Source organism: Scyliorhinus canicula, chromosome 2 (genome assembly GCF_902713615.1).
Source record: "Scyliorhinus canicula chromosome 2, sScyCan1.1, whole genome shotgun sequence".
NCBI classification, from domain to species: Eukaryota; Metazoa; Chordata; class Chondrichthyes; order Carcharhiniformes; family Scyliorhinidae; genus Scyliorhinus; species Scyliorhinus canicula.
In genome coordinates this window covers 36,571,081-36,595,158 of record NC_052147.1, presented here as the reverse complement: position 1 = coordinate 36,595,158, position 24,078 = coordinate 36,571,081, and the positions used below count along the sequence as shown (strand labels likewise).

The 24,078-nt window shown below is 47.9% G+C and overlaps 1 protein-coding gene across 5 annotated transcripts in view; it reads right to left on the bottom strand.

The window, feature by feature from the left end:
• Positions 1 to 24,078, bottom strand: part of LOC119952464 (TOG array regulator of axonemal microtubules protein 1) — a 173,248-nt gene that overhangs the window by 25,261 nt on the left and 123,909 nt on the right. For 4 of the 5 annotated variants that reach the window (XM_038776256.1, XM_038776264.1, XM_038776278.1 and 1 more), the window contains 2 exons: positions 13,494 to 13,650; positions 6,698 to 6,835 (listed from right to left, as the gene is read on the bottom strand). In XM_038776256.1, coding sequence (XP_038632184.1) covers positions 6,698 to 6,835; positions 13,494 to 13,650 — 295 coding nt within the window. The remainder of the gene's footprint in view (positions 1 to 6,697; positions 6,836 to 13,493; positions 13,651 to 24,078) is intronic. The other variant, XM_038776270.1, reaches the window with a different exon arrangement.

The window sequence follows — 24,078 nt, the reverse complement described above, 5'->3', positions numbered from 1 at the left end:
ATATCTACAAGGTTATGCAGGAGGCGGAGGAGGCATCAGTAGAGGTGCTGAAAGCTAAGTGGGAGGGGGAACTGGGGGAACAGATTGAAGACGGGACATGGGCTGATGCCCTGGAGAGGGTTAATTCTTCCTCCTCGTGTGCGCGGCTTAGCCTCATCCAATTCAAGGTGCTGCACCGGGCCCACATGACTGGGACGAGGATGAGTAGGTTCTTTGGGGGTGAAGACAGGTGTGTCAGGTGCTCGGGGAGTCCAGCGAACCATGCCCATATGTTCTGGGCATGCCCGGCACTGGAGGAGTTTTGGAAGGGGGTGGCGAGGACGGTGTCGAGGGTGGTGGGATCCAGGGTCAAGCCAGGATGGGGACTCGCGATTTTTGGGGTTGGGGTGGAGCCGGGAGTGCAGGAGGCGAAAGAGGCCGGTGTTCTGGCCTTTGCGTCCCTAGTAGCCTGGCGAAGGATCTTGCTACAATGGAAGGATGCGAGGCCCCCAAGCGTGGAGACCTGGATCAATGACATGGCGGGTTTCATTAAGCTAGAGAAGGTCAAATTCGCCCTGAGAGGGTCGGTACAAGGGTTCTTTAGGCGGGTGGCAACCTTTTCTCGACTTTCTGGCTCAACGATAGGGTACGGGGACAGTAGCAGCAGCAACCCGGGGGGGAGTGGGGGAAGGGGGAGGGAAAAGGTGGGGTGGGGGGGCGGACGATGACTATGTTTGTTTATTTAATTTAAATTTATTTTTAAGTTACTTTGTTGTTCATTGGGGTTGGGGGGTGGGGGATGTGATACATGCGTCGATACGGTCTGGGGGTGTTACAGTTATTATGGGTTATTTTGTTGCATTTCATTGTTTGTCGTTATGTTTTATATTTTCTGTAAAAAATTCCAATAAAAATTATATTTAAAAAAAGAGACCATTCTAAAAAATGTTGGTGTTTTCCAATTTTTTAAAGAAGCTTCCCCATGGGGCGGCCCGGTGGTTAGCACAGCTGCCTCTCAGCGCCAGGGACTGGGTTCAATTCCGGTGACAGTGCAGAGTTTGCACTTTCTCCCATGTCTGCATGGGTTTCCTCCAGGTGCTGCAGTTTCCTCCCACAGTCCAAAGATGTGCAGATTAAGTGGCTTGGACATGCTAAAAATTGCCCCTTAATGTCCAGAGATATGCAGGTTAGATGGAGTTACAGGAATAGGGCAGGGGAGTGGGCTTAGGTAGAGTATCCGTTCAGAGGTCAGTGCTGACTCAATGGACCAACTGGCCTCTTTCTGCACAGTAGGAATCCTTCAGATTTTGAAAGGAAGGTCTAATTTCCATATCATCACAAAAAAACATTGACTGAATTCACCAAGGCTCCTTAGGCAGCATCTTGCAAACTCACGGCCCACTACCACTTGGAAGGACAAAGGCAGCAGACACATGAGAACACCACCACCTAGAAGCCCCCCTCCAAGCCACTGACGATCCTGACTTGGAAATAAATCACCGTTCCTTCATTGTCACTGGGTCAAAGTCCTAAAACCCCCTCCCTAACAGCACGGTGGGTGTACCTACACCACATGGACTGCAGCAACTGAAGGCCACTCATCACCACCTTCTCAAGGACAATTAGGGATGGACAATAAATGTTGGCGTAGTCAGCGTGCCCACACACCACGAATAATTTTTTTAAAAAATGACTTGTTTGGCCACAACTGCAGTATTGTCTCCAGTTCGCATGGTAGTACAGTGGTTAACACTGTTGCTTCATAGCTCCAGGGTCCCCGGTTCGATTTCCGGCTTGGGTCACAGTCTGTGAGGAGTCTGCACCTTCTCCCTGTGTCTGAATGGATTTCCTCCGGGTGCACCGATTTCCTCCCACAAGTCCCGAAAGACCGTGCTGTTAGCTGATTTGGACATTCTGAATTCTCCCTCAGTGTACCCGAACAGGTGCCGGAGTGTGGCGACTAGGGGATTTTCACAGGAACTTCATTGCAGTGTGTAATGTAAGCCTACTTGTGACACTAATAAAGATTGTTATTATTAGTTCTGGGCATATGACTTTAGGAAAGATCGAAAGGCATTGGCAAGAGGGCAGAAGTTACTCACGAGAATGGTTCCAGGGATGAAGAATTTTAGTTGTGCAGTCTGATTGGAAAAATTGAGACTATTTTCTTTGGAGAAAAGAAGGTTAAGAGGCGATCTGATAGAGGTATAAAAAACTCATTAGATATCTGGACAGAATAGATAGGAAAACGATGTTCCCATTCATTCATGGAAGGATTCACAACGTGCCACTTCAAACACATACACTCAGTAAAGGGGGGATAGAGAAAAGGAGTTTTACAGTACAAGAACCACTGAAATTAATATTAGTTCATGTGACGTGATTTCCAGAGCCCAAAGCCAGAGTTCGAAGAGTAATTCTTTCACATAGGTGTTGGCAGTCAGCTGGCTGGAGACCAGAGTTGTTTGTGTTATTCATTTTTCAGTTGGTGCTGAGCACAAGATGAAGACGCTGCACAGAGACTGAATCAGTTCTGTAGGAGATAGGACCATATTCTTTCAGCAGGTACAGGCTGTTCTGTCTGGAGGGACCTACTTCTTGGTAGTTCACCAGTCAAGACTTTTAAACAGCAGATTGATTCGTTCTCAAAGGTGTGTAGGGATTTCAAAATGTTCACGAATTATGTGACCTTGCTTCTCCACAATGATTTCCAAAAGAATGTTTATCCAGCATCTTGAATTTGCTTTGATTTCAGAGCTAATAATGTTCCAGTTATTAGTAGTTGAAAGAGCTACCATCTACGTAGAGAGCTATGGTCTCGGCAGACCTACTGACTCTAATCGCAAGGTGATCTTACCAGATGCAAATGACATCCCTGTGGTTCCCTTTGTAGCTGGCCTGGACAGTCCCAGGTGTGATATGACTCTGTTCGCAGCTCTGTAGGCATAATGAGTTCTGATGTGTCAGTCTCCTGGTCTATTGTGATTACAAGGGGTCTATATAATGAGGGGTGACATTTCAGAAGATGAGCAGACTTCTTTTGTGCTTGTAACTTCCGGCTAGATCCCAGACAAAGATCCAACCCTGTGGTCAGTTGGTTTGTAGCATGCCACCTGTTTAGTTCAGCAGGAAATCCATTTTTACAGATAATAAGGATAAAGTTTTGAATATATGGTTTTGGGGTTCTTCTCGCGACACCCTACTTTTCTAAATGTCAATTGATCTTGACCTATATTCTCTCTCAGAGTTATTTCACCATCAGCACTAGGGTGATTGGGCTGTAGAAGTTCATGCCTCTTCTTTTTAAAAAACAGTAATGTACAGTTTGCATTCTTCCTAGTTGTGCACCACCCCAAAGCTAAGGAAGAGTGGATGATTGTCGCCAGAGCCTCCACGTATTTCTATCCATCCTTTCCTCAGTAACTTAGAATGCATACCATAATTTTTCCTTTGAATACTATCAATTATTTAAATGCATCTTCATTATCTATTTTTTATTCTATCCAATATTGCTACTCCCTCCTCCTCTGAGGAACATTAACAATATCCTCTCCGTTGATGAAGAAAAATGTAAAATGCTCATTTAGAATCATACAATCCCTTATGTGCAGAAGGAGGCCATTTGGCCCATCAACTTTGCACTTACCCTTCAAAAGACCACTCTACCAAGGCCCAATCCCCTGCCGTATTCCTGCAACCGCATCGAAAGGGATAATTTAGCCCGGCCAATCCACCTAACATGCACATCTTTGGACTGTGGGAGGAAACTGGAGCACCTGGAGGAAATTCCACACAGTCACCCGAGGTCGGAACCGAATCCGGATCCCTGGCGCTGTGAGGCAGCAGTGCTAACCACTGTACCACCGTGCCGCCCCCATATCGCAACTATTCCCTCTGGCTCTGCAAGAAAATCTCCTTATTGGTCCCTAATTGTCCCCACACCCTTTTACTTTACTTTTATTATTTACCTGTTTATACAAGATTTGGGGGTTTCCTTTTTTGCTAGCTGGCACTATTCTTTCTTATTCTGTTTTACATCACATCTACAATCTCCAATTTTAAATGATTCACCTGTCATCAGGGGATGCAATCTTAAATATCAAAAGGCCGTGCTTTCTTTTACAGATACTGACTGACCCGTTTTACATTTTATGTTTTTATTAATGACCAATGTGGCCTGTACTGAATCTCAACAGGATAAATAGAAAGAGATTGATATTAAGTTAGTCGACTACAGGAGGAATAAAACAGAAAACAAAAACGGATAAAGATTTCAATTACATAAATTGGGATGGCCTGGACGTTTCACATTCCATCAAATATTCTACTTTCGATCTTAATTTTACTTTGAATATTGTCAATTATTTAAATGCATACTCATTATCTAGAATGCAGGAGATAGCCGAGGAGATTGTGGAGGCATTGTGGTGATCTTTCAGGAATCACGGGGGGGGGGGGGGGGGGGGGGGGGAGGAGGGGAGAGAGAGAGAGAGAGAGAGAGAGAGAGAGAGAGAGAAAGAAGAGAGAGAGAGAGAGAGAGAGAGAGAGAGAGAGAGAGGAGGAGAAGACAGGAAATATAGGCCGGTTAGCCTGACTTTGGTTGTCGGTAAGATTTTAGAGGCTATTATTAAGGATGAGATTGTGGAGTAATTAGAAGCGTGTGGTAATACAGGACTGAGTCAGCACAAATTCGTCAGGGGGAGGTCATGACTGACCTGTTAGGATTCTTTGAGGAGGTAACAAGGAAGTTAGATAAAGGAGAACCAGTGTAAGTGATCTATTTACATTTACAGAAGGCCTTTGACACGGTGCTGTTAAATAAGATAAGAGCCCATGGTGTTAGGGGCAAGACACTGGCATGGATAGAGGATTGGCTGACTGGCAGAAGGCAGAGAGTGGACGTAAAGGAATCCTTTTCAGGATGGCAGCCGGTGACTAGTGGTGTTCCGTAGGGGTCAGTGTTGGGGCCAGAGCAATTCACAATATCATTAATGATCTGGAAGAAGAAACTGAGGGCATTGTTCCTAAGTCTGCAGGTGATACAAATATATGTAGAGGGACAGGTTGTGTTGAGGAAGCAGAGAGGCTGCAGAATGACCTGGACAGGCTAGGAGAGTGGGCAAAGTGGCTGATGGAATACAATGTGTAAAAGAGTGAAGTTATGCACTTTGATCGGAAGAATAGAGGCCAGACTATTTTCTAAATGGGAAAAGGTTTTGGAAATCAGAAGCACAAAGGGACTCAGGAGCCCTTGTTCAGGATTCCCTTAAGTTACCATGCAGTTAGGAACATAAATGCAATGTTCGCATTCATGTCGAGAGGGCAAGTCTACAAGAGCATGAATGTACTGTTGAGGCTGTATAAGGCTCTGGTCAGACCCCATTTGGAGTATTGTGAGCAGTTTTGGGCCCCTTAGCTAAGGAAGGATAGGCGGTATGGTGGTTAGCACTGCTGCCTACGGTGATGGGGACGTGGGTTCAATCCCGGCCTGGGTTACTGTCCATGTGGAGTTTGCACATTCTCCCTGTGACTGCATGGGTTTCACCCCCATAATCCAAAGATGTGCAAATTAGGTGGATTGGCCATGCTAAATTGCCCCTGATTTGGAAAAAAAAATTGGGTACTCTAAAGGTGGTATTCTGCCCCCCACGCCGGGTGGAAGAATCGCCTGGGCGCCGCGCGAGTCACGCCACGCCGCCCCGACACCTGCACGCGATTCTCCCCTCCGAAACCAGTGCTGCGAGAAACGCGCCTGGACGCTCCAAGAATCGCCACAAATGGCTAGTGGCGATTCTCTGGCCCGGATGGGCCGAGTGGCTGCTCCGACAGGACAGGGTCCCGCCGGTGCCATCCACCCCTGGTCACTGCCGGTGGGAACTGTGCGGGAACGCTGGGGGCCTCCGATGGTGTCTGGCCCGCGATCGGGGCCCACCGATTGGCGGGCCGCCCCCCCGGGCCTACCTCCTTCCGCGGCCGGCCCCAGAACCCCAGTGCCTTTTTGGTGAGGGGCCGGCGCGCGTAAGACGTTCTCCGCGCATGCGCAGGATGGTGCGGCCCAACTGCGCATGCGCAGCATTGAGCTGCCCCAACTACGCATGCGTGGGTTGGCACGGCACCCATGGGGGCCAGAATATGTCGTGCCCGGTACCTGTTCGCGCCGTCGTGAAACGCGACGCCGTTCACGATGGCGCGGGCACTTAGTCCCGGGAGTGGAGAGTACCGCCCTAAATTTATATATAAGGGTCCATATACTGGAGAGGGTCCAGTGGTTCACAAGAATGATCCCGCAATGAAGGACTTGTCATATGAGGAGTGGTTGTGGACTCTGGGTTTAGAAGGATGAGGGGAATCTCATTGAAACTTACAGAATACTGAATGGCCTAGATAGAGTGAGCATGAAGAGCTGTTTCCACTAATAGGAGAAACTAGATTCAGGCTAAAGGGACAATCCTTGAAAACAGAGATGAGGAGGAATTTCTTCAGCCAGAGGGTGGTGAAGCTGTGTAACTCATTGCTGTATAAGGCTGTGGAGGCCAAGTCACTGAGTATCTTTAAGACAGAAATAGATAGGTTCACGATTAATAAGGGAATCAGGTGTTATGGGGAGAAGACAGCAGAATGGGGATGATAAACATATCAGCCATGATTGAATGGTAGAGCAGACTCGATGGGCCGAATGGCCTAATTATTATTGATAGATTGAACAGTTTCTTCTTACCGGAACTTGGTGAGCTGGAAGTTCGATTTCTCCTCACACCAGTGCTGTGTTTGAGTTGTGAAGGACTAAGAGTGGTTATTTCTATGGGTGAAGAATCAGTTTTCAACTTAATGAAAATATTATTGCTGTTGCTCAAACCTAAATTAAAAAGAAAATGGTCGCTGAAGTTTAATTTAAAGTATTTGTTTTTAATTTACAAACTTACAAATCACAATTCAACTCCAACAATTTTGGTTCTGTTTGCAAGAAAAAAAAGTATGTAAGAGCATAGACAATTTCAACTTCATTAATATGATACCCAAATATTTTTTTCCAATTAAGGGACAATTTACCGTGACCAATCCACCTATCCTACACATCTTTGGGTTGTGGGAGCAAGACCCATGCAGACAAGGGGAAAATGTGCAAACTCCACATGGACAGGAAACATAAGTTAATAATGGCTAGAATCTCCATTATTTAATTTCTCCATGCTATATTGGTGAAACTTACATACTCGCACATACTTTTCTTCCTTTCTCACCAAGTTTCCTACCGTCTCTGACAACTTCCCTTCCTTTCTACGGTGAAATAACTTAGAATGTGGAAAATCTCTTTACAAACCATGGGTACAATCTTGAGAAGGTAACCAAAACTCATAAACAAAAGTATATTCTATAAAGGAAATCGGCCAATATTATAATTGTTTTGAAGTTTATGCAAAATATTAAATGCTTACAATTTTTGGGTAGGCTTACAATTGAGTAGTAAGGATAAATTAAAATAATGAAATGGAAGAATTCTCCAATACAACTCCTTGGGTGATGCTAATAAGACCAATTTATCAGGATTCATTCCATTGAGCCAAACAATTGTTTCATTGGTTAAACAATTGTTTCATTGAGTTTCCAAAATTGTGCTGAAAGTGAGTAGGGAAGTAAAAGGCTTGACAATGACTTCAAAGATATTAACAGGTTAACTTTCTATGTCCTAAGCCTTGGTTGCTGAAACCTCCCAAAGTTGAGGAAGAAGGATGTTGAGTCAAAGCAGGAAAGATCAGGGCCGGGATTCTCCTGGAATTGGCGGGGCGGCCCGTACCAGCGCCAAAGAGCGGCGTGAACCACTCCAGCGTCGGGCCGCCCGGAAGTTGCGGAATCCTCCACACTTCCGGCGACTAGGCCGGCACAGAAGGGCCTCCGCCGGCCAGCGCGAGTTGGCGCATGCACAGGACTGCCAGCATGTTCTGGCGCACGCGCAGGACCGCTGGCGTGTTTCCTGCGATGTGCAGGGCTTTCTTCTCCCCGCCGGCCATCGCGGAGCCTTACAGAGGCCGGTGCGGAGGGAAAGAGTGCCCCCACCGCACAGGCCCGCACCGTGGGGGTCCTCCTCGGGGCCGGATCTCCCCCCCCCCCCCCCCCCCCCCCCCCCCCCCCGGGAGGACCCCACTAACCGCTCTCCAAGCCAGGCCCCGCCGGTATGGACCATGTTCAATCCACGCCAGCGGGACTGGCTGAAAACGGGCGGCCGCTCGGCCCATCGGGGCCCGGAGAATTGCCGGGGAGGGCCACTGCCAACGGCCCCCAACTGGCGCGCTGCAATCCCCGCCCCTGCCCGAACACCGGCGCTGGAGAATTCGGCAGCCGGCGCCGGAGTGGGATTCGCCACCGCCCCCCGGCGATTCTCCGACCCAGCAGGGGTCGGAGAATCCCACCCCAGGAGTGTCCAAATGCTTGGTCAGATAGGCAACACTTTCAAAAGGAGACTTCAAGGGGTGAAGGCAGAGGGATTTACAAAGAAAATTCTGGATCATGGAATCTAGACATCTACAGGCACAGCCATCAATAGTGAAGCAACGGGACACGGGAGATGTGCAAGAGGCCTGAGCCAGAGAACGGGAGTGTTTAGTGATGGGGAGCAGTTCCAGTGCTGGAGAAACTAAGAAATATGAAGCTGTGACAGCATGGAGGGATTAAAGAACAACATCAGGAATTTTAAATGCAAGGCACCTGGGACCAGGGGCGCGATCCTCCGACCCCACGCCGGGTGGGAGAATCGCGGGAGTGCCGTGCAAATCACGCCACGCCGCCATGGCACCCCCACGCGATTCTCCCAACCCCCACAAAACGGCGTGCCTTGTTTTGCGACAGGCTGCTCGGAGAATCGGCGCTCGCCGTTTCTAACGGTGACCGGCGATTCTCCGGCCTGGATGGGCCGAGCGCCCTGCCGAATACGACCGGTTCACGCCGGCGCCAACCACACCTGGTCGCTGCCGGTGTGAACATCGTGCGACCGCTGCGTGTGGGGCCTGTGGGGGGGCGGAGGGAAGATCGAGCACCAGGGGCGTGCTTAGGAGGGGTCTGGCCCGCGATCGGTGCCCACCGATCATCGGGCCGGGGTCTCTGAAAGACGCACTCTTTTCCCTCCGCCGCCCCGCAAGATGAATCCGCCATGTCTTGCGGGGAAGTGGAGGGGAAGACGGCAACCGCGCATACGCGGGTTGGCGCTGGCCAACCTGCGCAGGTGACGTCATTTAGGCGCCGCCGGCCGCGTCATTCAGGCTGCGCCGCTTTGACGCAAGCGCCAAGGCCCGGCCCGAGCCGCCGCTCCTAGCCCCCGGGGGGTTGGGGGGGGGGCGGAAAGAGAGAGAAAATAGGGGGCGAGGAGCGGTCTCCGACGCCGGAGTGAAACACTCCGGGTTTCACTACGGCGTCGGCACTTTGTCTCCCTTTGGGAGAATTTTGCCCCAGGAACTACAATTGTGAATGTAGGGATTTTTTATATATATTGTATTCTGTGTCTATTGTAGTAATGTTATTAAAAGAACTTAGGTGGCGTTCCAGTGACGATGATGTGCTGAGCAGATGCACATCAGGTGGCTCTCCTCCAGAACACAACCAAATAGGCACTTTTAGTTGAAATTAGCCCGAAGATTTGGTTTTATCTCACCACAATTAAGAAAGGGAAAGGACAGAATCATCATGCCAGCAATCACGAGTGCAAGAGGCCACAGAGATGGCAGGAGCGGAGGAAAAGGCCAAGAGCAGTAGGTGGACGAGTCAGCGGACCCAAGAGGCGAGGTGCCCCCGGCCACCCCAGGGAGAAGGAGGCCAACAACCCAAACAACAGCCTCTCTCACCCCCACCTGGAGTTCCTGAAGAAGGAACTGATGGCAATGAGGGAGGCGATAAAAGTGGAAATCCAGGTGGCAGTGATGGTGGCGTTGGCCGCCATGCAGACGGCATTCGATGGAATGGGGAAGAGGTTGGAGGCTCAGGGGAAGACGATCCTTGAGCTGGAGAAGGCTTCAACGTACCAGAGCGACAGGATTGTTGCTCTGGTGGACGAAATAAAAAGGTTGGTGGCGACCCAGGGGAGCGTGAAGGGGAAAGTCGAGGGCCAGGAGAATAGATCATGAATGTCCGGATTGTGGGCCTGCTAGAGGTTTGAGGGCAGGGACCCGATGGGCTATGTTGCCCAGATGCCGAGCAACCTAGTCTGGAGGGATAGCTTCCCCAATCTGCCGGAGATCGACAGGGTGCACAGATCGCTCCGACCGAAGCCCAAAGCGGGGGAACAACCGAGGACCGTTACCAGGATTGTGCAAGGATCCAGCGGTGGATAAGGCAGGAGGACCTAGAATCCGGGTCTACGAGGACATTGAGGCAGATCTGGCAAAGTGTAGGGCTGAGTTCAACCAGACGAAATCAGCCCTGTACAAATACGGGGTGAAATATGGAATGCTGTTCCCAGCCAGGCTCTGGGACACGTTCCAAAACAAGGAGCACTATTTCAACACCTCGGCAGAGGCGGACGGGTTTATTCGGACAAACGGCCTGGACAAGGGGGAGGCAAGGCAGAGCTGAGGGCGAAGCAAAGGAAGAAAAAGAGAAAGAAAAAATGAACTAGGATGGACGCATATTATGTATGCACAGAACTGTTATCGCCTCGCTTTCAACAGAAATGTTAGACCACAGGGAAGGGCGAGGGCAGCGGAAGGCAGGAGAGGGTGAGAAAGGGATGGAGGGAACAGATATCTAGCAGGCATGGGAAAGAGGTAAGATCAGCCCCGGGGAGGGGGGGCCACCACACTAGTGGGGAAAGCTAGCACTAGGAAGAACAAAAGCAAGGCCCGGCGGGGAGGGAGCGTCTGGCAGGGCCAACCAGAGTTCTGCTCTGGTTTCTGAGGAATGGAGGTGTGTTTCCCAGACGGACTTCTGAAAGTTTCTCTCCCAAGGACTCTGTGCATAGATTATAAGCCACTGACTATTAACTGTATTAATAAGTGATGTGGAGATGCCGGCGTTGGACTGGGGTGAGCACAGTAAGAAGTCTTACAACACCAGGTTAAAGTCCAACAGGTTTGTTTCAAACACGAGCTTTCGGAGCACGGCTCCTTTCACCTGAAGAAGGAGCCGTGCTCCGAAAGCTCGTGTTTGAAACAAACCTGTTGGACTTTAACCTGGTGTTGTAAGACTTCTTACTGTATTAATAAGTGGCATTTGACTTGTGTGTGTGGATTTTGCTCAATTGAAATTTTAGAAGTAGATGGGAAAGTAAGTTAAAAGACCTTTTTTTTTGTAAGAACCGTTTAACTGTTAATCGCAAAGCTGTTTTTTCTTGGATATTAATGGGGTTAACACTGTATAAATAATAAAGTTTACTTTAATATAAAAGATTCCTAGCTGTTAGTGGAATCATTCAAGGGTGAAGAATCCTTTCCTCACAGTTTAAAAATCAAAAAATTGTTGGGGTCGCATCCAGTTTCCTAATATAAATTGGGGGTCTGGTCCAGGTACTGTAACACAACGAGGATGGGAACGTTGGTTTAGGGGGTGTGGTGATAGAATGAAGAGTAGAACTTTCACTAAGAGGAAAGTTTAAAAAAAAAATTTAGATGACTCAATTATTTTTTCCAATTAAGGGGCAATTTAGCGTGACCAATCCACCTACCCTGCACATCTTTGGGTTGTGGGGGCGAAACCCACGCAAACACGGGGAGAATGTGCAAACTCCACACGGACAGTGACCCAGAGCCGGGATCGAACCTGGGACCTAAGCGACGTGAGGCAATGTGCTAACCACTAGGCCACTGTTCTGCCCTCTAAGAGGAAAGTTAAGGTAAGAGGGAATGCTAACAAGGTCAGCATTGCAGTAATCGGTGGAGGTGACAAAGTCATGTCAGAGGTTTTCAGCAGTAAGGTGGGTGAGGTGAGGGAAATGTAGGAAATGGAATTAGGTCCTCTGTGATGCAAAGGTCATGGTGTCTGAACTTCAGCTCAACATTAAATAAAATGCTGAAAATATGAGGAGCCTGGTTCAGTCTAAGACAATAGTGAGCAAAATGAATAGAGTTTGTGGTCAGGGTATGGGTTTGAGGCAGACTGAAGTTGATGTCATTTATATCCCCAATGTTTATTTGAAACAAGTTACACCTGATGCCGAATCAGATCATTGTTTATGAAGTTAGCCAAAATATTAAATGCTTACAATTTTTGGGAAGAATTACAATTGAGGGAAGAAAAGCCATTGTTAGAAATGCTGGACCCAATATTTAAAGGGAAGAAATTGGGAGTTGACATGGAGGATGGTGTAGTGGTTGGTAAACCTGCAATAACGAGTTTCCGAGAGGTCCAGTCCAATTTCTTTGACTGTTTCCTGGCCAGCAGCTAGCCAGATTGAGATGTTGGCTGCTTGTTAGGCAGAAAGCCTCGCAATCGGGAAGCAGACAGGAGGAAGGAAGAGTTGGGAAGCTGAATGGCATCAGAGAGGGAGAGCCTGGGGAGGACATCAAGGGGAAAGAGAGGTATCGGGGGCCTCCAATGGAAAAGTAAGAGGAGGGAGAGGACACTGGGCAGGGACTGAGGAGGGTTGTGATTAGATAATTAGATGGGGGGGGGGGACATTGTGTGGGGCATCAGAGAGGATATCGGGGGTGGGAGAGGTGCAGTCATTGGGAGGGATGTGGATCAGCTTGAGGGGCTGGAAGTACTCCTGCACCTTCTGGCCCTAAAGCATTACTATAAAGTCACTTACCCTTCAGTTACCAAGTTTTTTGATCCCTGGAAATCCTGACCAGCTGGCATTAAAAGCAAAACTCTGCCTACATTTGAGGCAGCAGCTTCAAGTATTTTTATGCTGAACCCAACATTAAAACTGGAATTGGAGGTGGATTTAGAATTCAATCTCCAATTTTAGAAGCTTTAACTCCTTACCACAGGGTTAAATTACCCCATTGCCCCCACTGTGTCTATGAACACACAGATAAAAGTGGAAAGAAGTGAGGACAGTCTAATTGAAACTAATTCAGATTGCAGATCAGTCAATGCACAGTGGTCAAGATCAAAGAAAATTTACTGAGTTAGGAAAAAGAGAAAAAAATAGGGGCAGCCATATCATTTCAAATTATTTTTGTGAAATTTTTAACTTATAAATACGAGATTACTTGCAGCAATATCATTCCAGAGTGGTGTTTAACGTAACATGGTAAGTTATGTCAGTGTCACAATTGATGCTTCCTCATAGGGATCTGTGTGCTCTCATGCAGATTGCACACAAGTCAACCTCTAAGTTACAAAAGGTACTCAGCTGCAGAGAAAAAAATTAAAGGGTTGTGCATTGTACAAATTGCTTACTCACTCCTAATAAGATTAGACTTGTCACAACATACAAGGTGAATTCTCAATTAACTAGCCAGCATGGAGCTCAGAATTCCTTCAAGATGCTCGCAAACTAGTGATTAAATACATATCCTGTATAAAATGAGAAACAAATGCCACAGTTTACAAAAAACAATAGTTGATCTATGTAGCAACTTTACCTTCAGTTCGTGTTTTGTCTGGGTCCATATTCCTTAGTCTTTCATGTAATCTCTCTTCCTTCTTTGCATGATCACCTTGCTCCTCTGAATGAGACTGTTGTATCCCTTCCCGTTTCCTTTGCTTCATTTTATCCCGAGCTGATTTTGACATGGAGATCTTTAGAAGAAAGAATATGCTTTTATATAATACCTTTCACAACTTTTGAAGTATAGTCATAATCACTGTTGCAATATAGGAAATACAGCAGTCAATATGAGAACAACACAGTACTACAAACAGGAATAGGATAGTGACAAGAAAATCTTTGCTTTTGTTTTTGGAACATTGATTGAAGGATAATTATTGGCCAGGACACTTGGGTGAACTCCCCTACTGTTTTTTGAAATATAGCTGTGGGTTCTCATATACTCACCTGAAGGGCAGAGTGTGCATTCCTCAATGATATGGCCTGGATTATGTTCCCTTGTATCTGGAGTAGAATTTGAACACATGAGCTTCCAACTAATTGGCGAGAGTGCTACCCACTGAGCCAGAGCTGACAATTATTGTACTGAAATAATGGGTCAGAAATATTCCAAAAATCTTCTCAAACTATTAATTGCTTTAATTTCAGTCCTAGTCAGGTAGGTAAACGTAGCTGCCATTTTGTACATTGCTGTTTACTGAGAGAAATGTTGACTAGCCACTAGGAAGAGATTTCCTTTTGGTTTTAATATCCGCTATATCCATAAATGATGCTTCAGTTTAATATTTCAAATGAAAGAACGTACCTCAGACAGCACAACAATCTTTCAGTATTGTACAGTTTAGAATATGTGTTATGGGAGTTGAACCCACAACCTTCTCTCTTTTAGGTGAGAATCAGAACCAAACTGACGTATTGCAAAAGATCACTTCAGTTTTAAAATTGATTATATCTCTTCTATCAAAGAAACATCATCCAAAATATTAATCTTTACGGTATTTGGGTAAAGAGCTGTGGTACAGGTGCACTATTTTATAATCAATGAGTCTTATACCATTCATATTTTCAGAGCTTTTGGGACAGCTAGTAATTGAGAATATTTATGCACTTGAATTGGCTTCTTATAGCAGCATATCTATCATGGTATCTATATATCCTAATCTGTGCTTTACATCAATACACCTATCTGAGCCAAATAAAAAAGAATCAGAACAAAAATTACATTCAACTGGAAACTTGAAATTCGAAGCAAAGGCTGACAACTGATTGGTATTTATCTTTCACAAATCAAATAACTTTAAGGAGACAATGGTGCAGTGGTAATGTCACTGGACGAGTGATTCAGAGGTCCAAACTAATGATCTGGTGATATGGATTCAAATTCCACCACGACAGCTGGTTTACTTAAATTGAATGAATAAACCTGGAATATAAAGTCTCTCTAATGGTGACCATGATAACTCTCATTGATTGTTGTAAAAACACATCTGATTCACCAATATCCTTTCGGGAAGGAAGTCTGTCATCCTCATCTGTTGTGACTCCAGACCCACAGCAATGTTTATAACTCTTAACTGCCCTCTACTACAGCCTAGCAAGTCATTCACAAGGGCAATTAGAGATAGGCAACAAATGCAGGCCTTACCAGCAACACCCACATCCCACAAAAAAATTAAAACTACTTTCAACAGATTTATAAATGTTACACTAAAAAATGTGCTCCAGATTCTGAATATCAAATTTAACTTGTTAGGTAACCAACTAACTGTAAAACTGTCAATAATCCAAAATATTTTGCCGCAGTAGGACATACTATTGGCATCTACCACTACTCTTGCACAATTAGGATTTAAAATTTGTCGTGTGGCAAATTGTAAAAGTGCAAGCTGATAACAGCACTGAGGGGAACAGGGCATTGGGAGCCTGACTGAACAATGCAAGTAAACGTGTACCTCCTTCACCAATCAGCTTGAAAAATTGTGAAATAATTAGCACAAGGACTAAGAAGCAAACGCAAATTAGAGTAGGTGAATTCACCTGGAGTATTCTGTGCAGTTTTGGTGTCCTTATCTGTGGAAGGATGTTCTTGCTATGGAGAAAGTGCAGCGAAGGTTTACCAGGCTGATTCCTGGGATGGTGGGACTGTCATATGGGGAGAGACTAAATCGGTTAGGATTATACTTATTGGAGTTATGAAGTGGGAGGGGAGGTCATAGAAACTTACAAAACTCTAACAGTATTAGACAGGGTAGATTCAGAAAGAATGTTCCCGATGGTGGGGGAGTCCAGAACTAGGGATCATAGTGTGAGGATAAGGGGGTAAACCTTTTAAAACTGAGGTGAGGATAAATTTCTTCAGCAGAGAGTGGTAAATCTGTGGAATATACTACTGATGTGTTGGGTGCTCTGGATCCGTGGAACACATACAGGCTACCAACACTTAAAATAGTACAACACTATTTTATTAAGCTAGAAACTGTTGAACATACTTTCACTGTGGGTTAACACGATGTTAGATTAAACTAAAGACCTATGCCTATCCTAACCAGTCTATGCACTCAGCACATGGTGAAGATCTGTAAGCTGTGTCCTTCTGAAAGGCTGCATCCTGAATGAGCGGGAAAACTGATGCCCTCTGTCTTTATAGTGAGTGTGCTCTAACTGGTGATTGGCTGCGGTGTTGTGCGTGTTGATTGGTTCTACTGTGTGTCCATCAGTGTGTGTGTCTGCACCATGATATACTGGTGTATATTATGACATCCCCCCTTTTTATAAAAAAATTTATTTTTGTGGCAATAAATAATGTGTGGTGATAATGTTCCTAACTACGTGTGGGGTGTGAAGATATATTTACAGGACTATGTACATAAGAACTAAACTATTTACAAGGGAAGGTGCCTGGTGCAGAGCAGCAGTATGCAACAAGAGTAACGAGATCAACATTATATACAAACCAGGAAAACAATCAAACAAAGCAACAACTCAGAGAGTCCATAAATTCGAAAAGTTCATAAATTTAGTCTCTGAGGTGGGCGACAAATTCTGGTTGACCGTCTCAAGGGTGGGTCGAGAGCCGCCGGTTCAGGATTGGGCTGGAATACATCACAGTCAGGGGGAGGCAGAGTGACAGGGAGCTCTGCATAATCCGTGGCAGGGTCAGCAGGAGGGCGAGGCAACACCAGAGGATCTTGTGGCGAGTGTGGAACGAGGCGAAGGGTGCGTCGATTGCGGCACAGAATAGAGCCATCCGGTAGACGAACCAGACCAGCCACCATCCGGGAGATGGACGTGGACATTGTCATCTGGAGCCAGAGCAGGGAGATCAGCTGCACGGGACTCATGAGCCGCCTTCTGCTGCGCACGAGACAGCTGCATCCGGCAAAGAACCGGAACGTGGTCGTGGTCTGGGAAATGGATGCATGGCACCATCGTCCTCAGGGTGTGATTCATGAGTAGTTGGGCTGGCGACAGGCCAATGGACAGTGGGGCGGAGCGATAGGCCAGCAGGGCAAGGTAGAAATCAGACCCAGCATCGGCAGCCTTGCATAGGAGCCTCTTGACGATATGTACTCCCTTCTCTGCTTTGCCGTTGGATTGGGGGTACAGGGGACTGGACGTTACAGGGGCAAAATTGTACCGCCTGGCAAAGTTGGACCATTCTTGGCTGGTGAAGCCGACATAACCGTGAGCGGGATGCCGTGTCGAGCAAAGGTTTCTTTACATGCACAAATGACTGCAGACGAGGTGAGGTCGTGCAACCGTATCACCTCTGGGTAATTCAAAAAGTAGTCCATAATCAGGACTCTACCCAGCGCGTTGTGCAAGTCGATACCCACCTTGGCCCATGGTGACGTGACCAACTCATGGGGCTGCAGTGTCTCACGTGGTTGGGCCGGCTGGAAGCGCTTACAAGTGGGGCAGTTGAGCACTGTGTTGGCTATGTCCTCATTAATGCCGGGCCAGTACACTGCCTCTCGGAGCCCGTCGGCGGCACTTCTCCACGCCCAGGTGGCCCTCGTGTAGTTGTTCCAGGACAAGCTGGCGCATGCTATGCGAGATGAGAACGCGGTCCAGTTCTAGAAGAACCCCCGTCTACTACCGCCAGATCATCTCTGACATTATAGAAGTGAGGGCATTGGTCCTTGAGTCAAGTCACCCGTCCGTTAGGTGGCGCATGACTTGCTGTAGCAGGGGGTCAGACGCCGTTTCATGACGAATTTGGACACGGTGTTCATCCAAGGCAGGTAGATTGGAGGCTGCGAATGCCACATGGGCGTGAACCTGGCAGACAAATCCCGCTGGGTCACATGGAGTGTTGACTGACATGGAGAGAGCGTCAGCAATGATGAGGTCCTTGCCTGGGGTGTATACCAGCTGGAAGTCGTATCGCCGGAGCTTGAGAAGAATACGCTGGAGGCGAGGTATCATGTTGTTCAAGTCTTTCTGTATTATGTTGACCAGCGGGCGATGGTCAGTCTCGACGGTGAATTGAGGAAGCCCGTAGACATAATCGTGAAATTTAACAACACCGGTCAGAAGGCCCAAGCACTCCTTTTCTATCTGCGCATAGCGCTGCTCTGTGGGGGTCATCGCACACGACGCATATGCAACGGGGGCCCATGATGAGGCCTCAGCGCGTTGACGGAGCACTGCTCCATAGCCGGATTGACTGGCAACGGTCGAAATTTTGGTCTCCTTTGCTGGATCAAAGAAAGCAAAGACCGGGGCCATGGTCAGTTTTGCCTCGAGTTCCCTCCATTCACGCTCGTGGGCAGGGAGCCATTGGAAGTCTGTCATCTTCCTGACCAGGTTCCTGGGAGCCGTGGTATGAGAGGCGAAGTTAGGGATGAATTTCCCTAAAAAAATGATCATACCCAGAAAACGGAGGACCGCCTTCTTGTCTTCTGCTGTTCTCATAGCTGTGATGGCAGCTACCTTGTCTGCATCCGGCTGCACACCCAATTGGGAGATGTGGTCCCCGAGGAACTTAATTTCTGTCTGACCAAAAGAGCCTTTGGCCCTGTTGAGGCGGAGGCCATGCTCATGTATACGTCTGAATACGTGCTGGAAGCGATTAACATGCTCCTGCATGTTACAGACATGGACCAGATGATTATGTCATCGACATAGATGCGAACACCTTCAATCCCTTCCATCACTTGTTCCATAATCCTATGGAGCAATTCTGATGCAGAGATGATCCCAAACGGCATCCTGTTGTAGCAATATCTTCCAAAGGGGATATTGAACGTGCAGAGTTTCATCAAGCTGGGTTTGCCAGAATCCATTTGAGGCGTCGAGTTTGGTAAAGAGCTTGGCGCGAGCCATCTCACGTGAGCTCTTCGTGCTTGGGAATTGGATAGTGCTCTCTCATAATATTGCGATTGAGATCCTTGGGATCAATGCAAATTCTCAATTCGGCGGAAGGCTTTTTTACACATACCATGGAACTGACCCAGTCGGTCGGTTCTGTGACTCTGGAAATCACTCCTTGGTCCTGGAGGTCCTGCAGCTGCTGCTTCAGGCGGTCCTTAAGGGGTGCTGGGACCCTGCAAGGTGCGTGCACCACAGGCGTGGCATTCGGTTTTAATAAACTCTTGTAGGTGTACGGGAGCGTGCCCATGCCCTCGAAGACATCGTGGTACTGGTTGATAATGGCGTCGAGCTGCGCCCTGAAGTCAGTGTCCGTCAGAAAGGCAGATGCGTCAGCAGGAGAGAGAGAGTGAACTCTCTGAACTAGGTTCAACAGCTTGCATGCCTGTGCGCCAATCAGGGAGGCTTTCGAGGAGCCCACGATTTCAAAAGGAAGGATGGCTTTGCGTGACCGGTGCGTCACTTCAAGTTGGCATGAGCCGTTGACAGCAATGGCATTGTCATTATAATCTAATAGCTGGCAGGCTAATGACAGGATGGCTAGTTTGACACAAAGGCTTTGGAGGTCAGACCGCGCAATGAGATTGGCGGAGGCACCGATGTCCAAGCGGAATCGTATTTGGGACCCGTTGACCGTAAGGGTGGCACACCACTCATCGTCCGGATCGATGCTGTGTACTGGTAGAGGCTGGATTCTTTTCTTCGGGGACACCCTGTTTTTCGTAATGATACAGACTCGAAAAGGCGCCTTCGGGTCCTCGGTGTCAATATCGGGTAGCAGGTCCGAATTGGGCTCGGTGACCGTGGGTTGAATGGCTCGGACATCCTTGCGAGATTGCCTGGAGCGACGAGAGTTGGCAGGTTGAGCTGATCTGCATAAAGCAACATAGTGGCCAAGTTTGCCATATTGCAGACATCATCGGGATTTGGCAGGACATTGTCGCTTTAAATGGGTGGAGCCAGTTGCCGCACGTTGTAGCGTCAGTGCGCTTGCTGCGCCACCGTGCATGCGCGGTACGATCATACATGGTGCGCGCCTGCGCAGTACATCCGTCGATGTCGCCGTCCCCTCGTTCGGTGCGCACAAGCGCAGGAGTCCACGAAAAGCGCGCAAAATGGCCACCCTCATCCAGGCTGAGGCCCTGGAGTTGCTTGATTGCTTGGACCCGTTTTGCCTCATTGGGACCATGCCACGCCGTTTCAGCCGCTTGGATGTGGGAATACTGACTAGTGGCGTGTTCATGGAGCACGCAGGTCTCGATGGCAATGGCTAGGGTGAGCTGCTTTACGTTGAGGAGCTGCTGGCGTAGGGGGTCCGACTGAACACCGAAAACGATCTGGTCGCGTATCATGGAGTCGGAGGTGGACCCGTAGTTACAGGACTGCGCAAGGATGCAGAGGTGGGTGAGAAAGGATTATCCTTACCCTGCAAACGCTGTTGGAAGACATAGCGCTTGAAACCTTCATTCACTTCGGTGTCGCAGTGACTGTCAAACTTGAGGAGGATCGTCTTGAATTTGGATTTATCTTCACCATCGGTAAAGGTGAGAGAATTGAAGATGTGGGTGGCATGGTCCCCGGCCGTGGAGAGGAAGAGAGCAATCTTCCTGGCGTCTGAAACAGCTTCCAGGTCTATGGCTTCAAGGTAGTGCTGAAAGTGTTGTTTGAAGATCTTCCAGTTGGCCACTAGGTTACCGGTGATGCGGAGCGGCGGCGGCGGGCGGACGCTGTCCATTTTGCAGGATGGCTGTATGCTGGTGGAAGGCAGATCACTTGCAGGTAGGTCTAAGAAGTTCTAACATCCCTCAACTACTGGTACCATGATGTGTTGGGTGCTCTGGATCCGTGGAACACATACAGGCTACCAACACTTGAAATAGTACAACACTATTTTATTAAGCTAGAAACTGTTGAACATACTTTCACTGTGGGTTAACGCAATGTTTAATGTCTCGATGGTACGCAAGTGGGTAATGGATGGGGAGGGGGCAGCATGGAAAAGGATGGAGATGGCGTCCTGCGGAGGCACGAGCCTGAAGGCACTGGTAACGGCACCGTTGCCAATCCCTCCAACGAGGTACACCACGAGCCCGGTGGTGGCGGCTACCCTCAAGATTTGGGGGCAGTGGAGGCGACACAGGGGGGAAGTGGGGGGCTCGGTGGAGGCCCCGCTGCGGGGGAACCACCAGTTTGTCCCAGGGAACATTGATGGCGGGTTCCTGGGGTGGCACAGGGCGGGCATAAGGAAGTTGGGAGACCTGTTCATTGATGGGAGGTTTGCGAGCCTGGGTGAGCTGGAGGAGAAGTTTGAGCTCCCCCAGGGGAATATGTTCAGGTACCTTCAGGTCAAGGCGTTTGCTAGGCGGCAGGTGGAGGGGTTCCCTTTGCTGCCCCCGCGGGGGGTAAGGGATAGGGTGCTTTCGTGGGTGTGGGTCGGGGACAGGAAGGTGTCTGACATCTACCAGGTGATGCAGGAGGTGGAGGAGGCGTCGGTAGAGGAGCTGAAGGCTAAGTGGGAAGTGGAGCTGGGGGAGCAATTGAGGAGGGGACATGGGCGAACGCCCTGGAGAGGGTGAACTCCTCCTCTTCATGTGCGAGGCTTAGCCTCATTCAGTTCAAGGTACTGCACAGGGCTCATATGTCCGGGATGAGGATGAGCAGGTTTTTTGGGGGTGAGGACAGGTGCATTAGGTGTTCGGGGAGCCCAGCGAACCATGCCCATATGTTTTGGGCATGCCCGGCACTGGGGGAATTCTGGCAGGGTGTGGCGAGGACGGTGTTGAGGGTGGTATGGTCCAGGGTCAAGCCAGACTGGGGACTCGCGATATTTGGGGTTGGGGTGGAGCCGGGAGTGCAGGAGGCGAAAGAGGCCGGTGTTTTGGCCTTTGCGTCCCTAGTAGCCCGGCGGAGGATCTTGTTTCAATGGAAAGATGCGAGACCCCCAAGCGTGGAGACCTGGATCAATGTCATGGCGGGATTCATTAAGCTGGAGAAGGTCAGATTCGCCCTGAGGGGGTTGGTCCAAGGGTTCTTTAGGTGGTGGCAGCCTTTCCTCGACTTTCTGGCTCAACGATAGGGAACTAGGTCAGCAGCAGCGGCAACCGGGGGGGGGTATTGTTTATGTTAATTTAATTTATTTTGTTGTTCATCGCGTTTGGGGGTGGGGGGGGGGGGGGGGGGGTGGGGGGCTCGTTGTATGCGTTGTTACGGGTCCGGGGGGGTGTTTATTATTGTTATTATTATTGTTTTGTTGTTATACATTTTTCAAAAATGTCAATAAAAATTATTTCTTAAAAAAAACACAATGTTAGATTAAACTAAAGACCTATGCCTATCCTAACCAGTCTATGCACTCAGCACATGGTGAAGATCTGTGCTGTAAGCTCTGCCCTTCTGAAAGGCTGCATCCCGAATGAGCGGGAAAACTGATGCTCTCTGTTTTTATAGTGAGTGTGCTGGTGATTGGCTGTGGTGTTGTGCGTGTTGATTGGTCCTACTGTGTGTCCATCAGTGTGTGTGTCTGCACCATGATATACTGGTGCATATTATGACAACTACCACAGAAAGTAGTTGTGGCGAAAACATTGTGTAATTTCAAGGAGGAATTAGATATAGCTCTTGGGGCAAAAGGGATCAAAGGACATGGGGGGAAAGTAGGATCATGGTATTGAACTTGATGATCAGCCATGATCAAAATGAAAGGGTCGAAGGGCTGAATATCCTCATCGTGCTTTTATTTTTCATGTACGTTTCTATCAAATGCCAACTGAGAAAATAGAATAAAGAGTGGGAAAGAAAAATTGGATGAAGGAAAAGCAGTAAACAAAGAAAAAATGCACTAAAAGTGTGCTTAGATTTGAATGGATAAGACTTAACTTACTTTGGATAGTTTAATTCATATGCGCAAACAGCAATTTAACATCATCCAACATATCAGTGGCGATGTAGACTGTAAAATGTTGTTTTCATGAAATAACTCAGTTAATAATCTTAATTATCACAAGTAGGCTTACATGAACACTGCAATGAGGTTACTGTGAAAAGCCCCGAGTCGCCACATTCTGGCGCCTGGTCAGGTGTACAGAGGGAGAATTTAGAATGTCCAATTCAAATAACAGCATGTCTTTCAGGGCTTGTGGGAGGAAAACGGAGCACTCGGAGGAAACCCACGCAGACACAGGGACAACGTGCAAACTCCAAAGCAACAGTGCTACCCACTGTGCTACCGTGCTGTTTGCAACTTCTGGATATACAGATGTTTAATTGTGCATCTTTTCTTCGCTTGAAGTTACTCTATCATTAGCGCTGTAGTAAAATGGTCAACGGCCTGAGCCTTAGGCTCAATGCACTTTAAATTAAAAAATGGACACTTTAAATTAAAACCAGCCAGAACTACAGGCAGGCCTGATGGAAATTCAAACAGACAAGTTTGAGTACACTGGTCAGGGACAGGCAAGCCAGGGCAAGTCTGGACTTATCCTGTAAACAGGAGTTTGGAGATAATCAGCCCCATTCAGATAGATCGATTGCTGCGGATTGCCCAGATGCAGCCAGACTTTCTGGCACCTTGATTTCCCGCCATTACCTTCCATCGGATAAGGTTATGTGCAGACAATGCACCTGAGGATGGACCCCTGGGTGGTGGTGGTGGTGCTGCAGGGGGGCTACAATCGGCAACTCTATTGGGTGTTTTGACTCTGCCCGATGATCGCATTGGCTGAGGGATGGAGAAACTACTGGAAGTGGGCGGAGTAGAATAAGAGGCACCCAGAGACCCTTCTCAGCAAAGATTCAACATGGAGACAGCGGACCAGAGAACGGGCGGTAGAGGCGTGCGAGACCCACCATCGTAGAAGAGGGCCCTGAGACGAGTGAGGCTCAGAGGATTGGACCCACAGCTCGATCAAATTAATCGGCATGGATAATATTAGAATTTTGGCAGATAATATTTGGGATAATTTGGGAGAATAACTTTTTATTGTGGTTGTGAGTAATTTTGGGTTTAATCGTGAACCTGTGTTTGTCCTTTGTTCATCTCACAAATAAGGTCACTAGAGTAAAACATTTCACTAATAAACCGGTTGATAATTTACAGACCATAGCGCATAATAAAGACAAACACTAAAAGCTTCACCATTACTTTGACAGCAAGTAGAGAAGAAATGGCGGTCATATATTCTGAATTATGTTGTGAATAGCTTGTTCATAATTCATATGTTTTAAAATATAACTTTCAGTTTTAAAAG